The 22,188-nt window shown below is 61.1% G+C and overlaps 2 protein-coding genes across 2 annotated transcripts; both read left to right on the top strand.

The window, feature by feature from the left end:
* Nucleotide 1: 1 nt before the first annotated feature.
* On the top strand, nt 2–10,805 carry CHLRE_14g632750v5 (uncharacterized protein). Its single transcript, XM_001692595.2, has 26 exons — nt 2–384; nt 571–647; nt 763–922; nt 1,032–1,324; nt 1,425–1,582; nt 1,674–1,732; nt 1,941–2,174; nt 2,448–2,572; nt 2,945–3,033; nt 3,228–3,304; nt 3,486–3,782; nt 4,038–4,104; nt 4,243–5,228; nt 5,402–6,438; nt 6,782–6,849; nt 7,218–7,420; nt 7,572–7,662; nt 7,843–7,910; nt 7,993–8,046; nt 8,142–8,309; nt 8,499–8,535; nt 8,720–8,853; nt 8,988–9,241; nt 9,344–9,389; nt 9,498–9,842; nt 10,024–10,805. Exons 1-26 carry the CDS (start codon nt 151–153, stop codon nt 10,135–10,137), a joined length of 5,475 nt encoding a protein of 1,824 aa, XP_001692647.2. The 5' UTR covers nt 2–150; the 3' UTR covers nt 10,138–10,805.
* Nucleotides 10,806–11,091: 286 nt separating this feature from the next.
* On the top strand, nt 11,092–22,075 carry CHLRE_14g632700v5 (uncharacterized protein). Its single transcript, XM_043070438.1, has 26 exons — nt 11,092–11,574; nt 11,724–11,800; nt 11,920–12,118; nt 12,235–12,554; nt 12,817–12,974; nt 13,183–13,277; nt 13,525–13,767; nt 13,926–14,050; nt 14,310–14,371; nt 14,497–14,576; nt 14,765–15,034; nt 15,189–15,258; nt 15,430–16,400; nt 16,589–17,856; nt 18,089–18,162; nt 18,307–18,443; nt 18,602–18,692; nt 19,018–19,085; nt 19,177–19,230; nt 19,331–19,501; nt 19,624–19,660; nt 19,774–19,907; nt 19,999–20,237; nt 20,354–20,399; nt 20,545–20,889; nt 21,105–22,075. The coding sequence occupies exons 2-26, from the start codon at nt 11,742–11,744 to the stop codon at nt 21,156–21,158; spliced, it is 5,370 nt and encodes a 1,789-aa protein (XP_042917111.1). The 5' UTR covers nt 11,092–11,574; nt 11,724–11,741; the 3' UTR covers nt 21,159–22,075.
* The last annotated feature ends 113 nt before the right edge of the window (nt 22,076–22,188 follow it).

The raw sequence follows: 22,188 nt of genomic DNA, 5'->3' as shown, positions 1-22,188 counted from the left end.
TAGGAAACCAAGAGGCCAGCCGACAATTTTCCTGTCATACTGTCCACAGCAGTGTCGTTACTGCATAATTTTCATCGTAACAATGCATCAGAGACCTTGCCAGTATCCGTGCAGCAATATCTCAAAGTATCGGACCGACCGAGTCAGGTCATGAAATTACATGTTTTAATAGCTTTTCTCGTATTTATCTATGCCTCTAATGCAGAAACGGTGGGGTTCAGCATACAGAACCACCGGTTCGCTATTTTTCGTGAGCCAGCTACCTATTTGGAGGCATTGGCAGCGTGTAGCACATGGATATTTAGTGGTGATGTAACTGGGGCTCTTCTTCCGACGTCGCTGCTCGGCGACGTGTTTGCACATGACGAGCCACAGACGGCGCAGGTATGTCCGCATTTGTATGCGTTCGCTTTCGAATTGATAATGAAGGGTTTATGAGGTATATGGGAGTTGTTTGGGGCAGTACTGGTGGACATTATTGATGCTGTGCCCGTCTTGTCTTATGCTCAACTACTTGAGGTGGTGCCCAAATGTCATGGAGCCGCAACTCTCGTCCCTGCATGCCCGCAGGAACTGCGGTCTGCGCTGGCGGAGGCCGCAACCCGCCAAGGGGAGCAGCAGCCGTGGGCGCTGTGGACCTGGGATGAGTGAGTCAGTTTTTTGGTCTCGAGCACCCAGACCATATGATGATATGATGGTCTCATGCCGCCGCTGCCTTTCTCCACATGCTGCCTAACTGCCTGAACCTTGATGTTTACACAGGTACCGGGTCTGCCGCGCCGCCAAGCTACTGCCTGCTGGCAACGGCGGCAGCGGTGTGGGGCCGGACCTCGCGTTGGTGACCACGGACCGGCCCTGCAGCTGGCGCCTGGCGTACGTGTGCGCGGAGGAGCAGGCGGTGGTGCTGGCGGCGGGGCTGTCGGTGAGCGAGGATGGGTGGCGCCCAAGGCGACCGGGCCACACGATCGACGCCGAGATTGATGGCTGCCCGGCTGCTGAACCTGCCCTTCTCTCCCTTCCCTCCTGCCCAGTCCTCATCTGCCTGGTACCGCCGTCACTTAACGCCCGGGGCCCCGGCGCCGCTGCTGCCCAGCCCCTATGCCGCCGCCTCTGCTGCTGCTGGGGCTGCCGGCGCTGGCAGCAGCAGTGGTGAGGGGGGCAGCAGCCAAGCCGGGCTGGCGCTGTACCGGAGCGGCTTCGTGGCGGGCGGGCCGCTGGGGCGTGTCTTTGGTGCAAACTTTAATGTCAGTACTCTGACAACGGAGGTGGAGGACGGCGCAGACCGGTTCTGGCGGCTGGGGCCCGTCGTGAGCGCGATGTACAGGTGGGCACATGGTGTGCTTGCCTGCGAGTGTCGGCATGTCACAAGGTCATCCCCATAATTTTCAAGGCGAATGCGTTATGCATGCGCCAAACGCACACAGGGGCGGCAACCGGCGGCTGACGGCGCTGCGGCTGGTGCGCGAGGGGGAGGCGGCGGATGTGTGGGCGGCGTACCAGGGGCAGAGCTCCGGTGCGGGCCTGCCGCCGCCGCTCGGCGATGAGTTCGTGCTGGGGAACCGCGTGCCGGACTATGACTCTGGTAAGTGCGTGAACTCGTGGCGTCATTTCTGGATGGATGGATGGCGTGAGCGACCTGCGCCCGCGCCTACCTGTCTGCCTCTCATGTGCAGGCCCCGGCTACGAGACGTACAATGTGGGGCCCTACAACGACTACATTGTGGCGGTGGAGGTGTGTGCTTGTGTGTGCATGTGCATGTGTGAGCGTGCGTGTGTGTTTGTGTGTCTCCATCCAGAGGCGCCATTCCTTTGCCCTAACCGTGCTCAACTCATTGCTTATGACTACCCACCTTTTCCGCTCTCCCTCCCTTCCCTCATCATCGCACACACACCCACTTCCCACCTCCCTCCCCTGCCTGCTGTCTCCTCCTCCGCCCCAGGGCTGCTTCCACGCCAACGAGGTGGAGGGCCTGACGCTGGTCAGCCGCAGCGGCCGCCGCCTGCAGTTGGGCCGGGGCGGCTGCAGCAACTGGTTCAGGGAGGAAGCGCCGCCCGGCGGCTACCTGGCGGGAGCCTGGTCCAGCTTCCTCAACGCCTCAGCCTGGGACATTTACACCATTACAGTCGGATTGCTGCCGGCTGGAAGCGCCATACAGCTGCCCTTTCTGCAACAGGTATGCCTTTAATCCTGTGTTCGCGAGTGGGTTGCAGTCGCGAGCTGTGGTGTGTTACGTTCTGCGTTTGCAGTGGTTTGACAGCAGCTAGCTTTTGCAGCAGTGCATGCATGCATGGCAGTCACCCTAGCCGCCGTGCACGCGTTATTACTCGCCGACCGATTTGCTTGTTCAATCTGTATGTTACCAGTAACCACGCCCTAGCTAGCCCTTCAACCTACCCATCCATGCGATTTCACTCACGTGTTTGGTCCTTGTGCTCTGCGCCGGCAGCTGTCCTTCATCTGGGCGGCCCCCTCCGGCTCGCCGCCGCCGGTCTGGGTCGTGCGACGTGCACCCGTGCTGGACACGTGGCGCCAGCCGCCGGCGTGCCCCTGGACGCCTCCCATGGGGATACAGTGAGCACCAGTGGGGCACCGGGCCGACATTGAGATAAGCATGTGCAATCTAGCTAGGCATGCCTAGCTGACATCGTGCCCATGTGAATAGATTCTGCGCTACCCAAGGCCACGTACGCTTTCTCTCGCTGCACTAGCTAGTTACACGTTCGTGTGGGTCTCGTTAGATACATCTCTCACTCTTTTCTTTTTCGGTCACACTGCAAGAAACTTACATCGCTCCATCCTCATCCCTTGCACCCTTACGCATGGCTGCTGCATGCGTGCTTGCTCGCGCGCTGGCTCGTGTGCAAGTGCATGGCTTCCGACTCCCTCCTGCTGTACGCCAGCAGCTACAATGATAACACATACATAACGTTTGCCTGTCCGCAGGTTCTATGATGGGGGCGTACAGGGGTGCAGCGGGGCATTCGGAGGAATTCCCGAGCAATTCAATTTCCGCACCTGCAGCTCCAACACGTGTAAGTAGTGTGTAACAGAGTAGTGACCGGCTTGCCATTGGCAGCTCGAGTTGCTGGCGTGTTCCTAGTGAAACAGCATGCAGCAAAGCACGCGCGCGCTGCTGCTGCATGCATTTGATGAACGCAACCAATAATGAACTACTCCTTGCTCCCTGTCTTTTGCCCTCAATCAAATCTTGCGCATCGACGACCAGGTTGTCAGTACGCGGAGGTCTGGATCAGCGGAGCGGGAGTGTTCTCTTCTTGCGGCACCACGTGGACGGCCTGTCAGGTGGGCACGCACTTGCTGCTTACTGCTTGTGTACGGTATACATATGATGACGTAATGCACCCTACCTGACGTACATAGTTGTTACCCTACCCCGACCATCCTGCCACCATGCACCCGCTGCGGCCCATCCATCTATCCTTCCAACCAAGCTTACCCAAACTCACCTGCCGCCGGCCTGCAGTCCAAGTGCGCAACATCTTCGGGCCTGTGCGGCGTGATTCCCGAGGCCACCACACTCCACTTCTTGGCGGTGCCAAGAATCCCGCGCATTGACCCGTCAGTACCCATCGGCTTGGTGACAATGAACGCGGCCGCAGCTGCGGGCGCTGTTGCGACAGTAACCTCAGCCGGCCCCACTGACGCCGCGTTGGGGTCGTACTACATAAACAGGGTGGATTCGATGTCGTACGCCGATGCCATACAGTACTGCGCCCGCAGTTCGTACATGGGCGCGGACTGGGAGCTGGTGCGCGTGCAGGTGCGTGAGTGGGCAGTCGTGCCGATGTTTGGGTGTGGGTGAGGATACGGTATGGGAGATGTTCCAGGATGTGGGGCAAGGGTGCACATATGTGGGATAACAATCGCGGCGAGGGTGTGAGAGACGCTAGCAGGCAGCTGGGGCAGGGCGGGTGCACGGTGCATGCATACCGCAGCAGTTGGCTCCCTTGCTTTCAACGTAACCCACATACTCACAAAGCTCATCGCCCACACCTGCTGCTGACCAAACATCCAGGACGCATTCGACTGGGCTGCCAGCGCCTGGACTCGGAGGGACGCGCACGAGGCTGTGTCGGCCCTGGGTGGGTGCCGCATTATCGTTGGTTACCCGGGTTTGGTGCTGTAACCTGGGGTTCTTTTGCGCCGTACTCTTGCCCGCCGTACATGTTGCTGCAGTCACACTTCGAACCTGGCCATCCTCAACTCCTGTGCATTCCCAGGTTTCATCTGGGTAGCCGCGTCGCCCCCGCTGGCGGCTGACTCAGCGGCACAGCAGCCCACCACATTTAGCTGCATGCGGGTTGCATTCGGCCTGCCCGATGGCCTGGACTCGCCGTCCTCGACAGACAGCCACACTGTGGCGGTGGGAGACTGCGAGGCGCAGGCGGCGGTGGTGTGCCGGGCTGTGGCCAAGCCACTCAGTGCCTCTGCTGCGGCTGCGGCTGCAGCAGCAGCTGCTGTGCAGGCGGCAGAGGCCGCAGTGGCGGATGCCGACACGAGCACCACCAGCGGCCTTGAGGGTGTGGACGTGGGCAGCACGTACCCGCCGGCGTCCGCAGTGCTGGGCGGCGGCAGCAGCTTGGGGGACCGGGGGCTGATCATCCCTGCAGCGGCAGCGGCGGTGTGGGTGCCGGGGCCACACACACTGACCGTCAGCAACAGGCGGCTTGGCAACGGACCATACGTGAACAGTACTGCGGGTAGACAGGATTTGTGCACTGTCGCCATAGGCAACACAGACACGGCACCAATTGGTAGCATAAATAACAGCAGCCTTGCAGCGCAACCCAGCAGCAGCAGCACAGGGGCAATCGCAGGCCAGCGGGCAACTGCGGTCGTGACTTTGCAGCAGCCCATCACAGCCATCTCGGTCAGTGTTGCAGTGCAGCTCTCAAACGAGACCGACAGTGTGGCAGTGCTGTCAGCGGTGCGGCTGAGGCTGGGCACTGGCGGCAGCTGGCAGAGCATGGGGCTGGTCAGCAGCGGCGGGTGGGAGACGTTCCAGCTGGCCCCCGGGGAGGTGGTGGTGGCGGTGAGTGGCTGCATGGGCGGGTTCGTGGAGCGGCTGGTGTTCCACACCAACACCGGTAGGCGCTGGACGCATGCGCTGCTGGGGGCGGCGGCGGCGTGCAGTGTGCCGTTCCTGGACTCGGCCCCGCAGCAGCCCGCGGCGGGTGGTGGTGGCGGCTACCTGGTGGGAATGCAGGTGCGTAGCTAGCGCGCTAAGCGGTTTTGGCAACAATGATGGGAAAGGTTCGGGCAGGGAGGACAAACGCCATCCCTGGGGTTCTCTTCCCTTGACGGGTGCATCTAGCCTTCAAGCGGACCATGCCCAAATGCCTCAAATGGACCTTCCCGCCCGCAACCCCGCATCCTCAGGGCTCGGTTGGCTACTACATCGGGTCACTGCAGCTAGTGTGGGGCTCACCATTGCAGGCTGTCAGCGGGGCCCTAGGGCCGACGGCAGCTGTGTTGCCTGACGGGGTGCCTGTGGATGGGACACGACCACAGCGGCCGTCAGCACTGCTTCCCAGTCAAGGCGCTGGCGCCCCGGTTGCTGGTCCAGATACTGCGAACGTATCAGATACAGCAGCAGCAGCAGCAGCAGGCGGTGCTGGTGCCAGTGGCAGCATGGCCCCCAGCAATGTCGGCGGAAATGGAGGTGTCCCAGTTGCTGCAGTGGCGGCGGGAGCAGCGACCGCAGGTGCTGCAGCTGTGGTGGCGGCGGCAGCCCTTGCGGTGGTGGTGGTGCGCCGGCGACGGCGGGGGCAGCAGGAATTGGGGGCAGGCAAGGCGCCGCCAGCAGCACAGGACGGAAGCATTGCGGGCGCCATAAGCGATGGAAGTGACGGCAGCAGCAGCTGCAGGCCTGCGTGCGTTGCGACAACGGTTGCAAATGACCAGGCTGCGACAGTAGACAAGCACATCAGCCTCGATGTCACTGGGCTCCTGTCGGCAGTCGTCTGGTCAGCTACCACCTATCGCCCAGGGCTTCAATGTGCGGCTTCGGTTTCTATTGTGCTGCAGCCGTCCGCTGCGGCTGCCTCGCCGTCTGTGGCGCAGCCCCCGCATGCGCCTGTCAGCACAGCACCCAGCAGCTCAGCCACTGCCGGCAGCAGTGCGGATGATGCTGGGGCCGATCCAGTAGCGGCAGCAGCGCTTGCGGCGGCGCTAGCTGCCCCTGCTGCTGCCGCAGCGATGCAGGGACGGGGGGACACAGGGCCGCTCCTGGCCCCCAGCTGCTGCTGGGCGGCGGCAGCAGCGACTGCAGTGGGCGCTGCTGTGCCTCCAGCGGCGGCGGCAGAAGCAGGGGCACTCGCCACCGCAGCGGTGCCAGCTCCAGGGCAGCAACAGGCGGACTGGGCGGTGATGCAGCCGGGTGACATGGAATCGAGGCTGGGAGCCTACATGCACAGGTGGGTGGTGTGGATGGATGGATGGATGGATGGATGGATGGATGGATGGATGGATGGATGGATGGATGGATGGATGGATGGATGGATGGATGGATGGATGGATGGATGGATGGATGGATGGATGGATCAATGGATGGATGGATGGATGGATGGATGGATGGATGGATAGATGGGTGGGAGGGTGGGTGGGTGATGTGGATGGGTGGTGTGGATGGATGGGGGCGCGGTAGGGTTTCGTGTGGCAGCCAGCGACCTGCCTGTCACACGACCCGACAGCGTGTTGCAGCTCTCGATCGGTTGCGCACTCCACAACTCCAGCGCAATGCCCAATGCAACACTACAGGCTGCAGGCGAGCATTGCGTGGGACTCGCAGCCCAGGGGTCAGGGAGCCATCGCGGCTCATGCAGCAGGTGCGTGTACAGTTTGCTGCACCTGCACGGCTCACTCTGGGAAATGGTCTTCCCCGGAAAAATTCCGTTCCCGGAAATATCTTGAACTTTCCCGTAAGGGGGCTGAACTTTCCCGGAAGGGGGTAAAACTTACCCGTAGCCGGGGCACGCGAATTGCTAAGGACTTCCCCGTACAAACTCCTCCTACTTTCTTTGCAATGCACACGGGGAAGATTGTTCTGGGGAACTACCCCCTATTTTTCCGGGATTTCTCCCCCCTCTGTACCACTTTTTCAAACATCCTTGCAACCCCCCCTTTTCCCAGAGTGGCTTTGCATTGTTACCCTGGTGACGCTTGTCGTGTCACATACCTCATAACGGCTTTGTAGGTGCCTCGCACGCAGCGAGCGGCGCGGACCCCGATGGTTGGCCGCCCACGGCCGCCACCGTAGCAGCTGGCGGCTCCAACGGCCTACAGGGATCGGGCCATCCGGCTGTGATCAACGCAGCGGCTGCTGTGGAAGTGGGTGATGGCGGCACCGGCAATGCTGTGGGGCAACAGGACATTGGTGCGGCCATCACTGGAATGCAGGTGCGTGCGTGGGAAAGCAAAGTGGCTTTGCTTCCTGATGGTCAGCCTTGCCGCCCTGACCTCAGTGCATTCTCAATTAGTCCCATGCGCAACAACACTTGGGGTAGGCGTGTCTGCCGTACATCAACATTTGTGTCCTCTGCTTACACAGGCGACCCTGGGGGCTCGTCAGCAGGGCGCTGGTCAGGGCCTTCACATCCACACAGTGCTGGGGTGCGGGGCCTTTGGCGTTGTGTACTTGGGTGAGTGCATGGATCGTAAGTGGTGCCACTAAGGCGTTTGCATTACTACTGCGGCAATATTGCTACTGTGCCACAATCCGTGGGTCTACAGTCCACTTGGTAGGGTCTATTCCCCATCCATGCAATGGAAAATACCATAACTTGATTGCCATGCTTGGTTATGCACGCACATTCACGCAGGCACGTGGCGCAACCTGCGCGTGGCCATCAAGACACTGGTGGTGCATGACGCACTGGCGGGCGGCAAGGTGGGTGGGCAGCCTGGCCCGAATCAGGAACATGTTGCCGTTGTTGTCTTCATGAGTCTCACTCTGCCTTACATCCCCACAGGCCCGGCAGCGGCACCGCGCCATCATCGAGGCCGCCATCTCCAAGTCCCTGCAGGTGCGTGTGTGCGGGTTGTTGCTAACCTGGGTGCATGTGACGTGCGTGGGCTCAGGCAATCAACATCCCGCCCGCCCTCTCACGCGCACGTGCAGCATCCCAACGTGGTCACCACCTACGAGGCGGAGGTGGTGCCGCTGGCCGTGGTGCCAGAAGCAGCAATGACACAAGATGGCGACGCCTGTGAGCCAGAAGCAAAGCCACGGCATACGAAAGCCACTACCGCAGGAGAGGGTGACGTGTACAAGATGCTAATCATTCAGGTGTGAAGAAGACGGGGACTTGAAATGCGGACCGTGTGTTCCCCAGTCTGATGGACACAGTATGTTGGTTCCCTGTGACCAAACAGGTCTATGGTTCAGCAGCGGCGCCCGGGTCAGCCAGCACGCCAGCTGCTGCCTTACTGCTCGCCGTACCTATTCTCATGTGCTTCTGTCTCTCTATGACAACAGGAGTACTGCAATGTCGGCTCGCTTGCAGCTGCACTACGTAAGCAACTGACTGAGCGGTCCTCACAAAGAAAGTGCTGGCTGCTGATGCTTGTATGCCCAACCTGCCTGCCTTGTCATATCCCAGCATTGACGCCTGCTTTAGCTAATGCCTGCCACCGTGGCCTTATTGGTATTCCTGGTGATGATTGTTGCTTGAACATTTTGTATTTTCCTTTGTACAGATGAAGGCGTGTTTGGCAGCATTGCGTTTCGTGGGCCAGCCATGCTGTGTGGGCTGACGCTTGCGCTGGACATTGCGTGCGGCATGAGGCACATCCACAGCCGCAACATCATCCACGGCGACCTCAGTGCCGGGGTGAGCGCAAGCCGTGAATGCCTTCCAAGGTTCATGGGTTGTACGGGAGCAGGCCTTTGCCATGCCGTGTGCATAACACCATTACAACTTGAAGAACTCAACGCTGCCTCCGTGGCACACCTGCTTGGCCTCAGAACGTCTTGCTCTCAAGCCGCGCTGCCTCGGATTGGCCGTCACTGGCTGCGATGGACGGAGAGGCTTCTGGCGAGCTGCTGGCGCCGTCCGCTGGGAGCCTCACGGGTAGTGGTGATGTCGCGCCAAACACAGCAGCAGCGCAGGAGCCCCACGATTCACTGGCGGTGGCAGCGAGCGACGCGCAGCTGCTGCGGCCACTGGTGGGGCTGTGGCGGCCGCCAGTGACAGCCAAGGTTTCTGACTTTGGGCTCAGGTGAGTAACTTACGTGGCTGCATGGCAAGTCTTGGGCCCTCAAACCCATTCATCCTCTTCCACCTCAACAGACAATCCCTCCCCCCCCCCCCACACACACAGTCTCCCCATGGGCGAGAACCAGACACACGCCTCCAATCGCTTCCAGGTGCGGCATGGGTCTAGTGGAAGGTGGAGCGGGATGTTTGGAGGCTGTTACGGTACCCTACTTGGCCCCCGCCCTGTCAACACCCTCCCAACCGATGTGCTCACACAGGGCACGCCCGGCTACGCGGCGCCCGAGGTGCTCAGCCGCGGCCGCCTGTCCCTGGCGGCGGACGTGTGGTCCTTTGGTGTGCTGCTGCTGGAGCTGTGCTACGGCATGCGGTTCAGACATATTCTCGCACAGCAGCAGGCCGCACCCGGAGGCGCGGCGGGTGCTGGCGTTGCCAGTGCTGGCGAGCAAGAGCCAGGCGAGGATGCGGGCACTGCTGACGGCGGCAGTACCACCAGCAGCGCTCCGGCATGGGCGGCACTTCCTGCCACTTGCCCGCCGCAGCTGGCGGTGCTGGTGCGGGCGTGCCTCTCCCTCAATCCCTTGGTGCGGCCATCCTTTGACCAGGTGCGCGTACACTGACTTGCTGGGGAGAAGGGCAGTGGCATGCGCCATGCTGGTTAACCACGCGTGCGCATGCAGTTAGCCACGCAACCCGCTGCAAGGGAGACTGTGCGCACTTTCATGTACTTTCATGAGATGTGTTGCCTAATTTATTGCGGTATACATCCTTGAATGTCACCCGCAGATTGCAACACAGCTGTTGGCCGTGCTGGTCGGTTCACACAATGCATGCCAGCAGGTTCCACTGCAGCCACAATCAGTGGCAGCAGGAACACCAGGAAGGCATGATGATTCATAAGCACACGCTGCACGGCGGGCTATATCTGGGCAGTCATGAATGTATCCTTCATTTGGCGTTATACGATATGTAGGAAAATGGAGGAAGGGCCAACACGGTGCATCTGTACGTGTACGGTACGTCTGAACAAGTTTTGTGCTTTGTGGCGTTGGCTAATCAGAGAGGCTGCAAAATGCCTTCTCGGTCAAATTTGACTGTAGTCATTGGAATTGTGAAGACTTGTAGGGATGGAGTGAGTCACGCGCGCGCGGTCAAGACAACGGTAGGGTGCAGGCTGCCATTCATAGGGGGCGTGCAAACAGGGTGCAGGGGTTCCCTGACGGGGGTTTTCTTGTGGTCGGGGCCAGCTGTGTTCCCTCGTTGGACCGTCCATTTTTGTGTTGCAATAGCACACACACACTTGGAGCACATCGACACAACCTGCCAGCTACCGTCGGTACAGTAACAGCGCGCGAACGACGCACCAATGCCTTGTCCCTTCTTGCTACGCATTTATGTGGGCACGGGTGGGAGCCACACACATCGGGACTACGCTTTCCTGCCCCTTGCCATGTTCCATCACGAACACACACTTGGAGCCCGGAATTCGAGTACGACTGTTTCGCATATGTTTTAGGCGTGAGAGCTTCAAGTGCTCAGCTTGCGTACAGCTGTAAGCTCTGGACCTCTGGTACACCTCCCATGCTTCTGAATGGGCTGGTGCACACACACCCTCACACCCTTGACCCCCAGGCGCCCCAGGTTCCCACAAGGGATGACTACTCAGGATTAAGCCGCAAGCTAGGCAAGCCAGGCATTTGCGGTCACTGTCTTCTGAAGGGATACACGCCTGGGCTGGCTGCGGGCTGGCCCTAAGGGCCCATGTGCGTCACAGGTCGCGGCGGTTTAGTGGCCTGGCCGAGCTCAGGAGATGTAGTTAAGACTCAGACTCCATACACTCAATGTAAATAAGCGATCTCTAACCATGCGCAACGTCCATTGTATTTGACGAAGGCCTGAGCCAGGCCCAGAAATGAGAAAGCTTTATCAACAACGGACGCGACTCGAGTGCACTTGTTTCCCAAGCACAAGCTATGTCATTTCATGAACACTACTATGAAGGAAATGTAGGGCTCAAACGAGGTAGAGAGTGAGCATTTTCAAACTATGAAAGCCCACGAAGCCCGGCTATTGCTGCATTTATGTTCCATAGCGTTAATTGTGATTCAGGTTCAGCCACACGTGGCCGCGGCACAGTCAAGCGAGGTCTTGCACTTCACTTTGCAGAGTCGCCGCTTTGCAGCATACACAGGCCCGTTAGCGTTCATAGAAGCGGTATCGTCATGTAATAGTGTAGTGTGGTCTCAAGGAGACAGCACGCAGGGCGCACTGCTTTCCGCGTCGCAGCTCGGTGAAGTGCTGGCCGGGGTTGCGCGAGACCAGCCACAGACGGCGCAGGTGAAGTTGTTTCCAGCATGATTTCTTAAGGGCTATCCACTCAATAAGCATGGAAGACAGAAACAGGCCTCTAGCGAGTACTTGGATGAGGGCATGCTGAGAGCGTCGAGCCCAAACGCGCTTCCGAAGCACGCACCGCTATCCAACAGGCCTTGCGGTCGGCGCTGATGGACTCCGCGACTGGTGGCGAAGAGCAGCAGCAGTGGGCGCTGTGGACGTGGGACGAGTGAGTCAGTTTTTTGGTCTCGAGCACCCAGACCGCACGAGGATCTCATGCCGCCTATGTCTTTCTAAACAAGTCGGTATCCATTCTACCTAACTGCCTCAACCTTGATGTTTGCAAAGGTACCGGGTCTGCCGCGCCGCCAAGCTACTGCCCACCGGCAGTAGCAGTGGCGGTAGCAGTGGCGATGGCGGCAGTAGCAATGGCGGCAGCGGTGCGGGGCCGGACCTCTCGCTGGTGACCACGGACCGGCCCTGCAGCTGGCGCCTGGCGTACGTGTGCGCGGAGGAGCAGGCGGTGGTGCTGGCGGCGGGGCTGTCGGTGAGCGAGGATGGGTGGCGCCCAAAAGCGACTGGAGTTGTGTTGGGAAGACACAAGCATTGCGCCTGTATCAGGGGCTGCTGACTCTGCCCTTCTCTCCCTTCCCTCCTGCACAGTCCTCCTCTGCCTGGTACCGCCGCCACTTTGCGCCCGGGGCCCCGGCGCCGCTGCTGCCCAGCCCCTACGCCGCCGCCTCTGCTGCTGGGCCTGCTGGCGCTGGCAACAGCAGTGAGGGCAGCAGCAGCCAAGCCGGGCTGGCGCTGTACCGGAGCGGCTTCGTGGCGGGCGGGCCGCTGGGGGAGTTAAACTGGGCTCCCGATGTGACTGATCCTATGCTGCTACCGACGTTGGTGGAGCCCTTCCCAGTCACGACGGAGGTGGAGGACGGCGCGGACCGCTTCTGGCGGCTGGGGCCCGTCGTGAGCGCGATGTACAGGTGGGCACGCGACGTGCGTGTGTAAATAACAACCTTGAAAGTGCTCCTGAGCGCATAGGCTACACTCCGTGTAGACCTTCCTGCAATACACTTGTCAGGCAGGTGGCTTATTTACCTTGCGTCAGCGTGCCGGTGTGGCAAGCAGACAGGGCCGGGCGGGGCGGCGCATTTACCGGATGCGTCCTGTGCTGGCCGGGTAGTATAATGGACGGGTAGTACAGAGGATGTCATATGCTATGTGTACACACGCACCTTGATGCAGGGGCGGCAACCGGCGGCTGACGGCGCTGCGGCTGGTGCGCGAGGGGGAGGCGGCGGACGTGTGGGCGGCGTACCAGGGGCAGAGCTCCGGTGCGGGCCTGCCGCCGCCGCTCGGCGATGAGTTCGTGCTGGGGGACCGCGTGCCGGACTATGACCTTGGTGAGTAAACGGATGACAGCAGGGCTGGTATACGGTAGCTAGCGCGCGTAGTGGCTCTGTTGCTTTGTGGAGCATGTGTAGGGGGAGACGCCAAGCACGGGAACCTCTGCCTCATCAAGACATCTCGAGCACTGGCTGTTGCCCGCTGCTGTTTAGTTTGCAGCTTCGATGTGGACAATGTCCCGCACGCATGCTGGTGCACGCGCAGGTCGGCCGCTGACGGGGGCACCCTTGGGCTCGCCAGGCCCCGGTTACGAGACGTACAACGTGGGGCCCTACAACGACTACATTGTGGCGGTGGAGGTGGGCGTGTGTGCTTGTGTGTGTGTGTGTGTGTGTGTGTCTGTGTGTGTGTGTGTGTGTGTGTGTGTGTGTGTGTGTTAAAGAGCATAAGGAAAACGTACGCGCATGTGTCTCCAGAGTCTCCTTTGCCCTTTGCCCTTTGCCCTTGACCGTCTTCAACTCACTGCATGGGACCATGCATGTACAGCAGCCCGACTGCCCGCCCTCGCCGACTTCCCTCCTCCCTGACTTGCCTCGTCCGGCCCAGGGCTGCTTCCGCGCGAGCGAGGTGGAGGGCCTGACGCTGGTCAGCCGCAGCGGCCGCCGCCTGCAGCTGGGCCGGGGCGGCTGCAGCAACTGGTTCAGGGAGGAAGCGCCGCCCGGCGGCTACCTGGCGGGAGCCTGGTCCAGCGCCCTCAACGCCTCAGCCTGGGACCGTTATATTGATGTAGTTTACTTGCGCGGCAACCTCGGTCAACTGTCGAACGGGGAAATGCCATGGCTGCACCAGGTAAGTCAGGCCTGTGTCTACAGCACTAGGACCTGTACAAAGGCTTGCAGGAACGATCCATATGACATACGGTGCGGCCCCAGGAAACCGGGCCCACAGGCGGCGTCGGTCGAATTCCTCATCCCATAGCCCGTGCGGTTTTTGATCTGCGCCTGCAGCTGTCCTTCATCTGGGCGGCCCCCTCCGGCTCGCCGCCGCCGGTCTCGGTCGTGCGACGTGCACCCGTGCTGGACACGTGGAGCCAGCCGCCGGCGTGTTCCTGGGCGGCGCCCATGGCGGACAGGTGCTTGTGTGTGTGTGTGTGTGTGTGTGTGTGTGTGTGTACGCGTGTGTGTGGTTGCAGTGGGCATTCTTGCAACTGCTGAGCGCAGAGCAATTGGGTCGGCAACGGATTAGCTTGCGGCTGAGTAATTCTAGAAGTGCTAGAGTGCAAGAATTGTTGTGCACATTTGACATTTTGATTGCGTGCGAGGATGTATGATCGAAGTGACCATTCTGATGAACCCGCCCCTCGCTGCCCTCACGTGTTGCGGACGCTTCAGGTTCTATCTGGTATCTTACACAGCGTGTCACATGATGGAGCGTATGTGCAGCTCCAACGCATGTGAGTTCAACCATGCTTGCGATCCTGCGTGCCCCGCCCATCAACACATGTTTGTCAGACGCATTAGTGAGGCAACCCAAAGGCACACAACAACACCGCTACCTCCCCGCTCCCAACGGCCACAGGCTGCAACCAAGCGGTTCGCATGCACATTCATGGCACCGGTGGCTATCCACGGTGTGGAGCCAATCGTGATGCGTGCCTGGTAAGTTGTCAATTACTCAAGCGTACGTGTAACCCCAGCCATACGTGAGGTTACACATGCCCCCATGTGTGGCTCTAGGCATATGTACGGACTGTCCCTTCTTGTAATGTCGCATTCATATTTACGGCCGCTACAACATCTTACGAGCGTGTGCTCCCATCTTTCGTTTGCGGACAACCTGCATGCAGACGGCCTGCATGAGTGCTGGTATCTGTGGTACCATCCCTGAGGCCAACATCCTGCACTTCCTAGCAGCCGCCCCGCCGCGGCTGCAGCCGCAGCCTTCAATCTCGGGTCATGTGGTGACTGCTGCGGACTCCACTGCACTGGGGCCCGACACAGCTGCTATGGCGTCCTTCATTCTGTACAGAATTAGTCTCATGACGTACGCCGACGCCGTACAGTACTGCGCGAGCAGTTCGTACATGGGCGCGGACTGGAAGCTGGTCGAGGTGCAGGTGCGTGGCCAAAGCGGGCGAGCAAACAGCCGAGGGTGTAGCAAAGAGTACATAAAGGCTGGGTCGGCTGTGTACGGCAGCTTGTTTGCCTTCGGACGTAACCCACCGTATTCGCTACGTTCATTTCACACCCATGCCCGCGTGGTTCCCGCAGGATGCATTGGATTGGGCCGCCAGCGCCTGGACTCGGAGGGACGCACACGAGGCGCTCGCATCTCTGCTTGGTGCGTAACTGCGCAGCGCGGCATGATAGGTCATGCGGGTTCCTCACGTGTTGCTGTGATGTCTGTAACTCAGCCACGCTTGCGGCCCCGCCATCCGCCGGCACACACACAGTCACACATGCAGCTGTTTTTTTATTGCTCTTAAACACACATGCGCGCATACTGTCACAGGCTACGTGTGGGCGGCCCCCTTGCCTCGCTTGCTGGCCAACGCAACCGCACAGCCGCCCGCGCCATCCTCTTCAGGAACTGCAGGCTCCTCCTGCATGCGGGTTGCATTCGGCCTGCCCGATGGCCTGGACTCGCCGTCGTCGACAGACAGCCACACTGTGGCGGTGGGAGACTGCGAGGCGCAGGCGGCGGTGGTGTGCCGGGCTGTGGCCAACCCACTCAGTGCCTCTGCTGCGGCTGCAGCTGCCGCTGCAGCGGCTGTGCAGGCGGCAGAGGCCGCAGTGGCGGATGCCGACACGAGCACCACCAGCGGCCTTGAGGGTGTGGACGTGGGCAGCACGTACCCGCCGGCGTCCGCAGTGCTGGGCGGCGGCAGCAGCTTGGGGGACCGGGGGCTGATCAGCCCTGCAGCGGCAGTGGCGGTGTGGGTGCCGGGGCCACACACACTGACCGTCAGCAACAGGCGGCTCGGCAGCGGACCGTACCTCAACGGAAGTGCAGACAAACCGAGTTATTGCAATGCCGCCATAGGGAGCATAGTCAGTAGCAACAGCAGTAGCAGCAGCACAGGTGCAATCGCAGGCCAGCGGGCAACTGCGGTCGTGGCTTTGCAGCAGCCCGTCACAGCCATCTCGGTCAGTGTTGCAGTGCAGCTCACGAACGAGACCGACAGTGTGGCAGTGCTGTCAGCGGTGCGGCTGAGGCTGGGCACTGGCGGCAGCTGGCAGAGCATGGGCCTGGTCAGCAGCGGCGGCTGGGAGACGTTCCAGCTGGCCCCCGGGGAGGTGGTGGTGGCGGTGAGTGGCTGCATGGGCGGGTTCGTGGAGCGGCTGGTTTTCCACACCAACACCGGTCGGCGCTGGACGCATGCGCTGCTGGGGGCGGCGGCGGCGTGCAGTGTGCCTTTCCTGGACTCAGCCCCGCAGCAGCCCGCGGCGGGCAGTGGTGGAGGCTACCTGGTGGGAATGCAGGTGCGTAGCTAGCGCGCTAAGCGGGGTTGGCAACAATGATGGGAAAGGTTCGGGTAGGGAGGACAAACGCCTGTGGCACTATTCACATCCCGTGGGTTCTCTTCCCTTGACGGGTGCATCTAGCCTTCAAGCGGACCATGCCCAAATGCCTCAAATGGACCTTCCCGCCCGCAACCCCGCATCCTCAGGGCTCGGTTGGCTACTACATCGGGTCACTGCAGCTGGTGTGGGGCTCACCATCGCAGGCTGTCAGCGGGGCCCTAGGGCCGACGGCAGCTGTGTTGCCTGACGGGGTGCCCCCTGTGGATGGGACACGCCCACAGCGGCCGTCAGCAGTGCTCCCCAGTCAAGGCGCTGGCGCCCCAGGCGCTGGTACAAGCAGCAGCCCTAGTGGTCTCGTGAAAGATAACGTTGGGACCGGAGGCGCCAGCAGCAGCATGCCCCCTAGCAATGCCGGCAGCAGCGGAGGTGTCCCAGTTGCTGCAGTGGCGGCGGGTGCAGCGACGGCAGGTGTTGCAGCTGTGGTGGCGGCGGCAGCCCTTGCGGTGGTGGTGGTGGTGCGCCGGCGACGGCGGGGGCAGCAGGACTTGGGGCCAGGCAAGGCGCCGCCAGCAGCACAGGATGGAAGCATTGCAGGCGCCGTCGGTGATGGAAGTGACGGCAGCAGCAGGCTGCCAAGCCAGACACTGCTGCCTTGCGTTCCCGTCTGCGCAAAAGGCCCTGCGCCTCTTGCTTGCCAGCAGGCAAGGGGCAAGGCCGTCGCCGTGCGCCTTTCGTCGGTCCGCTTGATGCTCAGCACCCAGCCCACGCTTCCGCTGTCGTCATGCTCGCACTCCGTGCATGCTCGCACGCTGTCGTCTGCAGCAGCTACATCACCCCGGCCTGGTGACACCGCTCCCTACTCATCAGCCAGTGGCGGCCCCGACTCGAACCCGGCCGCAAACAGCCAGAGCTCTCGGCTCGGCGGCCCACTGCCAGCGGCCCATCCGGGCGGCATTGCTACAGGCGGCGACAGTTCCGGCCTGCACGGCGGGAGCTGTGGGCCAGCAGCGGCGCCCACGGCAGCAGCACTGCTGCCAGGACGCGGCGGGAGCTCGGCCCCAGCAGCGCCGTCGGTTGCAGAGGCTCACGCACGCGGAGGCGGCCCGGCAGCTGGGCAGGAGCGCGAACCGCGCACTTCCAGCAGGACAGAGGTGGTGCAGCCATCTACGCTAGCTGCATGGCCCACGGCGATAGTAGCAGGCGTATCTAGTCAGCATTGTCAGGGGCCTGCACGGCAGCAGGCGCCGTACTGGCTTGGAGCGACGGCTGCTGCTACGAGCTCGGGTGGGATGGCTGCGGGGAGCCCAGCGGCGGGCCTGTCAACCGCAGCGGCGGCACCACCCCAGGCAGCGGCGACCGCGATGCACCACCTCCCCAGTGAGCTGGAGTCGCGCCTCAGCGCCTACATCATGAGGTGAGCGGCAGCCGCGCATGACAGTGATACTGCCCACACACACGTGTTGCAGAGAGCCCAACCAGTGAGAGGCGGGCAGCGCGGATGGGTTGCGCGTCCCTACCACACGTGGCTGGGTGGGCTTGTGGTGGGACTTGTTCATTGGGCCCGGGCACACAACCCCACCCACCTGCAGCAGTGCAATGGGTCATTAACGTTGTTGCTGCGGCACCTGATGCTCCACCTGCAACAGGGTGGACGAACGCCAGCCCCGGCATCTGGACCGCGCAGCGTCAGGCAACGCCGAGGCTACAGCCGGAGCAGCAGGTGCATGCGTGCATGCGTGCGTGCGTGCTGGAACTGCCATCTGCCACTGCTTGCTGCCCCACCGCCCACGCGCTTCACAAGATGTGCGCCTCACGCAACCCCTGTTTGCCGCCGTTTCTGCAATGGTGTGGCATGTATGTGCAGCCGATGTGGGAGTCCGTCCGAGGCCGCCTTCGCCACAAGCCGCGGGTCTGGCTGCTGACGGCACGCAGCCTCGGAACCGCGACGGAGAGGAGGACGACCGTGCGGCCGTTCAAGCGGCGATTTCCGAGGCAGTGAAGGTGGGTGGGCGTGACAGCACGTGACAGCACGTGGGTGTGCCGCATGTTTCTTGCTCACACACCGTTTAAGTGCATGCAGTCCTGCGCGCGTTATTAGTACTGCGGCTCGCCATGCTGCGGCCATGCTTCCAATCTCACCCCGAACCCTATGCTTGCAGGCCGAGCTGGCGGGTCGCCAGGGCGGCTGCTGGCAGGGGCTCCTCATCCAAGGGGTGCTGGGGCGCGGCGGATTCGGCGTTGTGTACCTGGGTGAGTGTGCCCGCCTGCATGCCGGTTCGCAATGCATGGGCCAGATCGTCGCCGTGCACGTTGCCACAAGCATGGGCGATGCTTTATTTCCTGATGACGAAGGGGTTGGAATACAAAGCCGTCCACGTGCTAGGCTAGTATGTGCTTGACACACACGCACACGTAGAACCGCATCGTACCGTGCCGCATCCCTAACACACGACACACACACACACACACACACACACACACACACACACACACACACACACACACACACACACACACACACACACACACACACACACGAGTGCACATGTACCCGTACCCGCAACGGCTGCTGCAGGCACGTGGCGCAACCTGCGCGTGGCCATCAAGACACTGGTGGTGCACGACGCACTGGCGGGCGGCAAGGTGGGTGGGCAGCCTGGCTCGGGTCAGGAACACGAGTTCAGACTTGCCGTTGTTGTGTTCAGTCTCACTCCGCGTTAACCCACCCCCACAGGCCCGGCAGCGGCACCGCGCCATCATCGAGGCCGCCATCTCCAAGTCCCTGCAGGTGCGTGTGTACGCGAGCTGTTGGTGCTGGCCTGGGTGCATGTGACGTGCGTGGGCTGAGGCAATCAACATCCCGCCCGCCCTCTCACGCGCACGTGCAGCACCCCAACGTGGTCACCACCTACGAGGCGGAGGTGGTGCCGCTGGCGGTGATGCCTTCGGCAGCCGCTGCCGGTGCTGTGGTTCACACAACAACACAAGGAAAGCCAGTCGAGGGGCCGACAGTACCGACAGGCGATGATAATGATGTGTACAAGCTGCTGATCATTCAGGTAGGTCATGTTCATAGCTGCGCCGTTGTTGGGGTGCATGTAGGTGTGACTGAACAGCGAGTTCAAGCTTTGTTCCGCGCGCACAACCATGGCTCACAATCTCCACGGTGTTTCAATCACAGGAGTACTGCAATGTGGGCCCACTGACAACAGCCTTGGGTAAGCTTCCGGTTTTGGCAACTGCGTTGTGTGCGCTTCTGTCCTTGATGCACTCTTACGGTTGTCATTGTGCGTGCCACGCATGATTGAGTTACAATTGCGTCATGCTGCAGATGCGGGCGTGTTTGGCAGCATTGCGGACGGCGGCGTGGGCCTGCTGTGTGGGCTGACGCTTGCGCTGGACATCGCGTGCGGCATGAGGCACATCCACAGCCGCAACATCATCCACGGCGACCTCAGCGCCGGGGTGAGGACTTAAATTACACGTGTACTGGCTGCATGCTCGTGCCAGGTGTTTGCAAAGTGCGTGCTCACGCGGTCCCTTGTCGTTGCTGCAGAACGTCCTGCTCTCGAGCGTCGCTGGCTTCGGATGGGGGCGAGTGGAAGCCCAGGCTAGCGAAATGCTGCCGTCTGCCCAGAGCAGCATGAGTGGGGCCGGTGTCTGCAGCACAATTGCGGGTGGGGCTGTGGATCCGGGTGCACCGGCGGTGGCTGAGAGTGACGCGCAGCTGCTGCGGCCGCTGGCGGGGCTGTGGCGGCCGCCGGTGACAGCCAAGGTGTCGGACTTCGGGCTCAGGTGAGAACGTGCGCACGAATGATGGAGCGTGTTCATGTTTGTCCGTGGTAAACTTTGGGCCTTCAGGGCCATTCACCCTTCTTCACCTCAACTGACTCTCCATTGCCCCCTCGCAGTCTCCCCATGGGCGAGAACCAGACGCACGCCTCAAACCGCTTCCAGGTGCGGCACGGGGCTAGTGGCAGCTGGGGAGGCGAATTTGACTGGTTCTTTCCCATTTCCCATCACTGCTGGGGTGGCAACCTTGACTCATTCTGCCCTCATGTGCTTTGCATCACACGTGCTGTTACACCATGTGCTCACTCAGGGCACGCCCGGCTATGCGGCGCCCGAGGTGCTCAGCCGCGGCCGCCTGTCCCTGGCGGCGGACGTGTGGTCCTTTGGTGTGCTGCTGCTGGAGCTGTGCCACGGCATGCGGTTCAAACACATTCTCGCACGGCAGCAGGCTGCATTCGGAGGCGTGGCGGGTGCTGGCGTTGCCGGTGGTGGTGAGGAGCGGCCGGGCGACGATGCGGGCACTGCTGATGGCGGCAGTACCACCGGCAGCGCTCCGGCATGGGCGGTGCTTCCTGCCACCTGCCCGCCGCAACTGGCGGCGCTGGTGCGGGCGTGCCTCTCCCTCAATCCCTTGGTGCGGCCATCCTTTGACCAGGTGCGCGAGCACTGACCTGTTGGGGGGATTGTAGATGCCAGCCCAAACTTAACCAAACCCAATGTAGGGGGGTTGTAGTGGTGCTTGCCATGTGTGTACGGCACCGTTGCCGCGGCCAGACCATGACGTGTGCAGCTGCCCAACAGGCGGTTTGATTGGCCAATTTCAAATGCTCCGTGAAGCCAACTCGCCTGTTTCTGTCAATCTGCCCGCAGGTCGTCCGCCAGCTGGTGTCGGTGCTAGCGGAACTTCACGCCGCCTGCTGTTAGAATCACGTAGGGTGGATTGCTGAATACGGTACAACCCAACTCAACCACATTGAATATCTAAGGATGTTGCGTATGGTATCGACTCGCACTTTCCAGCATTGGCAGGTGCTCTTCAGTCGTGATGGCAATGTGACTTGCTGGATGGCGATCAGGCGAATGCAGCCTATGGAGAAGGGCAGCAATAAGCACGATTCGTTGTGCGGCTTTGCACCACCACTTTTCTTTATTTGCAAGCAAGGAGCAAAAGAGTAGTGTGTGGGGCGGCTGATGATTGGCTGCCGCATGTTCCACACTGTTCTGTAGGCTGAATGCGCTTTCACAACTGAAGGCAGCAGGGGCAGCAGGTCAAGTGGGCAGGGGCAGCAGGTGGCAGGTGGTGTCGTGGTGGTCGTATGAAGTACATAATCAGGTCGGCGGCCTAAACTGTTGACACCAGCATTGCTGCAGGTAGATGCACAGGCCACCGTTGACACGCTAACACCATTTGTATCCTTGTGTGCAATTGGATGGTAATGACGCGCAGATATCCGAGCACATGAAGGGTTGGGTGTCCGTATGCGACCACGGTGTGAACTCGTGTGATTGCTGCTAGCTGCCTTTCCTGGGATGCATGCCGGATTGTTTCTGAGTCGACATGGGAATCCTCACCGAGATTGCCAAGAATTTGCAGGTTATCGACGAATATTGTACCGCATGGTTATTGAGATAATGCGCCACATTTGCAACACTTCATATAAGCAGGACCATCTTGAACAACGAAACAAAATCATAATTGGGACGTGCAGTTGCCTGTGTGTCATAACATTCCATGCAAGTTAGCGATGTGGAGGAGGGTGGCTGGGTTTGTTGATAGGGCAGGTGGGGTTGGAGGTGGGGTAGTGTCGAAGTGCTGACTTTGCCTGTAACTGATGAAGGGGGCACTATCTACTTGTTCATCTTCTTCGGCCATGGGGCTTCCACGCAATGGACTCGTGGACAGCGCGGCGCCTCTGCTGGTCAGGAGCTGACCCGCCCGTAGCGTGACGGTTTT

The sequence above is a fragment of the Chlamydomonas reinhardtii genome, chromosome 14 (assembly GCF_000002595.2).
Source record: "Chlamydomonas reinhardtii strain CC-503 cw92 mt+ chromosome 14, whole genome shotgun sequence".
Classification (NCBI taxonomy): domain Eukaryota; kingdom Viridiplantae; phylum Chlorophyta; class Chlorophyceae; order Chlamydomonadales; family Chlamydomonadaceae; genus Chlamydomonas; species Chlamydomonas reinhardtii.
This window is presented reverse-complemented; position numbering and strand designations above follow the sequence as displayed.

Bases quoted from the DNA above. Each gene is read 5' to 3' on its own strand.
- CHLRE_14g632750v5 (XM_001692595.2), top strand. From the start codon at position 151: ATGAAATTACATGTTTTAATAGCTTTTCTCGTATTTATCTATGCCTCT. The intron at 2,573-2,944 runs GTGAGCACCAGT...GCCTGTCCGCAG, and splicing joins ACGCCTCCCATGGGGATACA to GTTCTATGATGGGGGCGTAC. The intron at 8,854-8,987 runs GTGAGCGCAAGC...GCTTGGCCTCAG, and splicing joins ACGGCGACCTCAGTGCCGGG to AACGTCTTGCTCTCAAGCCG.
- CHLRE_14g632700v5 (XM_043070438.1), top strand. From the start codon at position 11,742: ATGGACTCCGCGACTGGTGGCGAAGAGCAGCAGCAGTGGGCGCTGTGG. The intron at 14,372-14,496 runs GTGAGTTCAACC...CAACGGCCACAG, and splicing joins TATGTGCAGCTCCAACGCAT to GCTGCAACCAAGCGGTTCGC. The intron at 20,238-20,353 runs GTGAGAACGTGC...GCCCCCTCGCAG, and splicing joins GTGTCGGACTTCGGGCTCAG to TCTCCCCATGGGCGAGAACC.